The sequence below is a fragment of the Penaeus japonicus genome, unplaced genomic scaffold, assembly GCF_977035675.1.
Source record: "Penaeus japonicus unplaced genomic scaffold, GWHDUDI00000001_assembly GWHDUDI00000033, whole genome shotgun sequence".
Classification (NCBI taxonomy): domain Eukaryota; kingdom Metazoa; phylum Arthropoda; class Malacostraca; order Decapoda; family Penaeidae; genus Penaeus; species Penaeus japonicus.
The window spans coordinates 9,111,895-9,114,394 of NW_028234435.1; the positions used below are offsets into that span (position 1 = coordinate 9,111,895).

Genomic DNA, 2,500 nt, shown 5'->3' on the forward strand with positions numbered 1-2,500 from the left:
CTTTTTCTCCCTTTCTGCTTCAATACTAGATTTTAAAGGGAAAATGATTTATTCATGACATATATTGTACCATCCATGATCATTAATTACTGATTTAAGTCTTTAACCCTAAAAATAAATTCTCTGTCAACAGCTCAAGAAATCTCTGAAGGATGCGCAGGAAGCCAACCAGCATCTCCGATCATACATCGATGGCATCCTCCTTAACATTGTAGAAAACTACCCCCAGCTCCTTGAGGTCAAGCAGAAATAGGAATGAACATGATCTGAGCTTTCTCGTCTTACTATTATTATTCTGGGTTTATTATGATGATTATCATTATTGTTGTAGATGTTTTGTTTTTTTTCCGTATTTTATTTCTTATTTTGGGGAGCTCCTGCTTAGGAGAATGGACATATGATATTATTCAGTTGTCAATGTAATGTCTATATTATTATTTTATTATTATTATTATTATTATTGAGGATATTATTATTGTTATGATTAACTTTACAATTACTATCACCATTACTATTACCATTACCATTACTATTGTATTATGATAATCATATATTTTTTTTACAAGTATTTTATATATATATATATATATATATATATATATATATATATATATATATATATATATATATATATATATATGTTTATCTTTTAAATATTATTCTGAATAATTATCTTCATCAGTTTCATTTTGTTTTTTGTTTTTTTGCTTTTTCTTTTTAGTGGCTTATACTTATATTAACTTACACTACCAGTTGCAATGGTTAAGATAAATTTATCACAATTTCTTTAAAAGATGAGCCTCTTTTAAACTTGACTATAAATAGGTAACTGTATATTTTGCAGAGTGACTTGCAAGAATTAGATGACAGATGAAGCATATAAATACTGTTAGCTAACTTTATGTTGATAAATTATTATTTAATACTTTTGTAACCTTGAACCCTAGCAAGGCACTTGTATAAAAACTGAAGCAAAGACGCATGCAAATTGGTGAAGGGTTAAAGATATTTATGTATTGGTTGCCCAAAACACCTGTCCAGTATTGGCAAGGTGCTAGAAGATTTGAGAATTTGCTTCCCCTGTTCTTTATTTTAATTTTAGTTGATACTGAGAAACTCTTTTTACTCTGACTTTTATCATTTTGATATGAAATAATTATTTATGAAAACCTTTAGTGAAAATCAGATTTAAAGTTGATCCGAGGGTACTTATTTCAAACAAAGTTAGAATATCTAATTAGCCATCTTTGATCTTTGATCAGTACTTAAAAAAAAAAAAAAAGATGTTGGTTAACTGAGAAGTTTTGTTTTGTATATATCACATTTAAATGTTAAGAAGTTGTATGAAATATCTCCATGGGCTCTGTTGTGTTAATGGCCTATACTCAACTAAAGCCAATACTTGAAGCTGTCAAACGAATAATAATATGAATTGTTAAAACGCTGAATAGCCAACTTAATTGTGTGGCCGCTATTCGTTCACTTCTGAAGATTGGGGCCAATGCTCATATCCAACCACTGATTTAAATTATATATGTGAGTAGTATGCCATATATTTATGTATATGTAAAGTACCCACATTGATGTGAAAATTCCATTTTATATGATTTAGAAATTAGTTCCAAACCTGACGACAGCTACAACAAGTGTTGCTTGGCTGTGATATGTAGCATTAATTGTTCATGTACAGAGGGAATATCTTGTGTTATCTGTGTGTCTGATCACACATTACAGGTTTTGATATCCTCACATTTATGTAAATTTCTATGTACAGATTTATAATAGTGTATGTAGCAAATCTGGAATTTGTTCTTTTTAGTAATAATCTTACTTGCATTTTTCTTATGAAATTGAAAATTAAAGTGTTCGTATAATTTAATTACTTTAATTCATGATTGATCTGTGATATCGTCAACTTCTTGCACAAACAATTTTGATTATGCATGTGCTTTGAGGTTCTTCATTTCATGAATAATACTCTCCCATATCCCACATTTGTATCAAATCAAGAAGGAAAATTCTTAAAACTGTTATGCCAAACCAGACTGTTATGTATTAGTCAGATTTTAATGGGATAAGTTATTACTAACTGGTCAGCTTCCCAATTAGTTGTATTTTATGTGGTACCGTCCAGTTTTATTTTGTATTTATTTGTCCTTTGTTTTTCAGTGGAAATGGAGCTAGTAGTCCAAAAACAACAACAAAAACTAATGTTCCTGATTCATTTAATTATGTATATAGTGTATATAGACTTCAGTGTTGACTTTTAGCATACTCCCCAAAGTGATTTGACTCTTGCTATGTATAAGCTCAGTATATATATATATGTCAAATTCAAAAATATTTGTATGAAGGAATGATTGAACAATACATTTATTTTGTTGATATGCAGTAATTCTTAACCTTATTTTCCTATTTAAATTCATCATTATAAAGGTAAAACATCATTTTCCAATTTCCTTTTTTTTCCAAAATGCTGAAGAGAGAACTGTTCATCATT

At 28.7% G+C, this 2,500-nt stretch overlaps 1 protein-coding gene across 1 annotated transcript in view; it reads left to right on the forward strand.

Annotated features, from left to right (window-relative positions):
* Positions 1 to 2,385, forward strand: part of LOC122267715 (uncharacterized) — a 142,507-nt gene extending 140,122 nt beyond the window's left edge. The window contains exon 15 of the mRNA XM_086556650.1: positions 134 to 2,385. Coding sequence (XP_086412776.1) covers positions 134 to 253 — 120 coding nt within the window. The 3' untranslated portion in view covers positions 254 to 2,385. The remainder of the gene's footprint in view (positions 1 to 133) is intronic.
* The last annotated feature ends 115 nt before the right edge of the window (positions 2,386 to 2,500 follow it).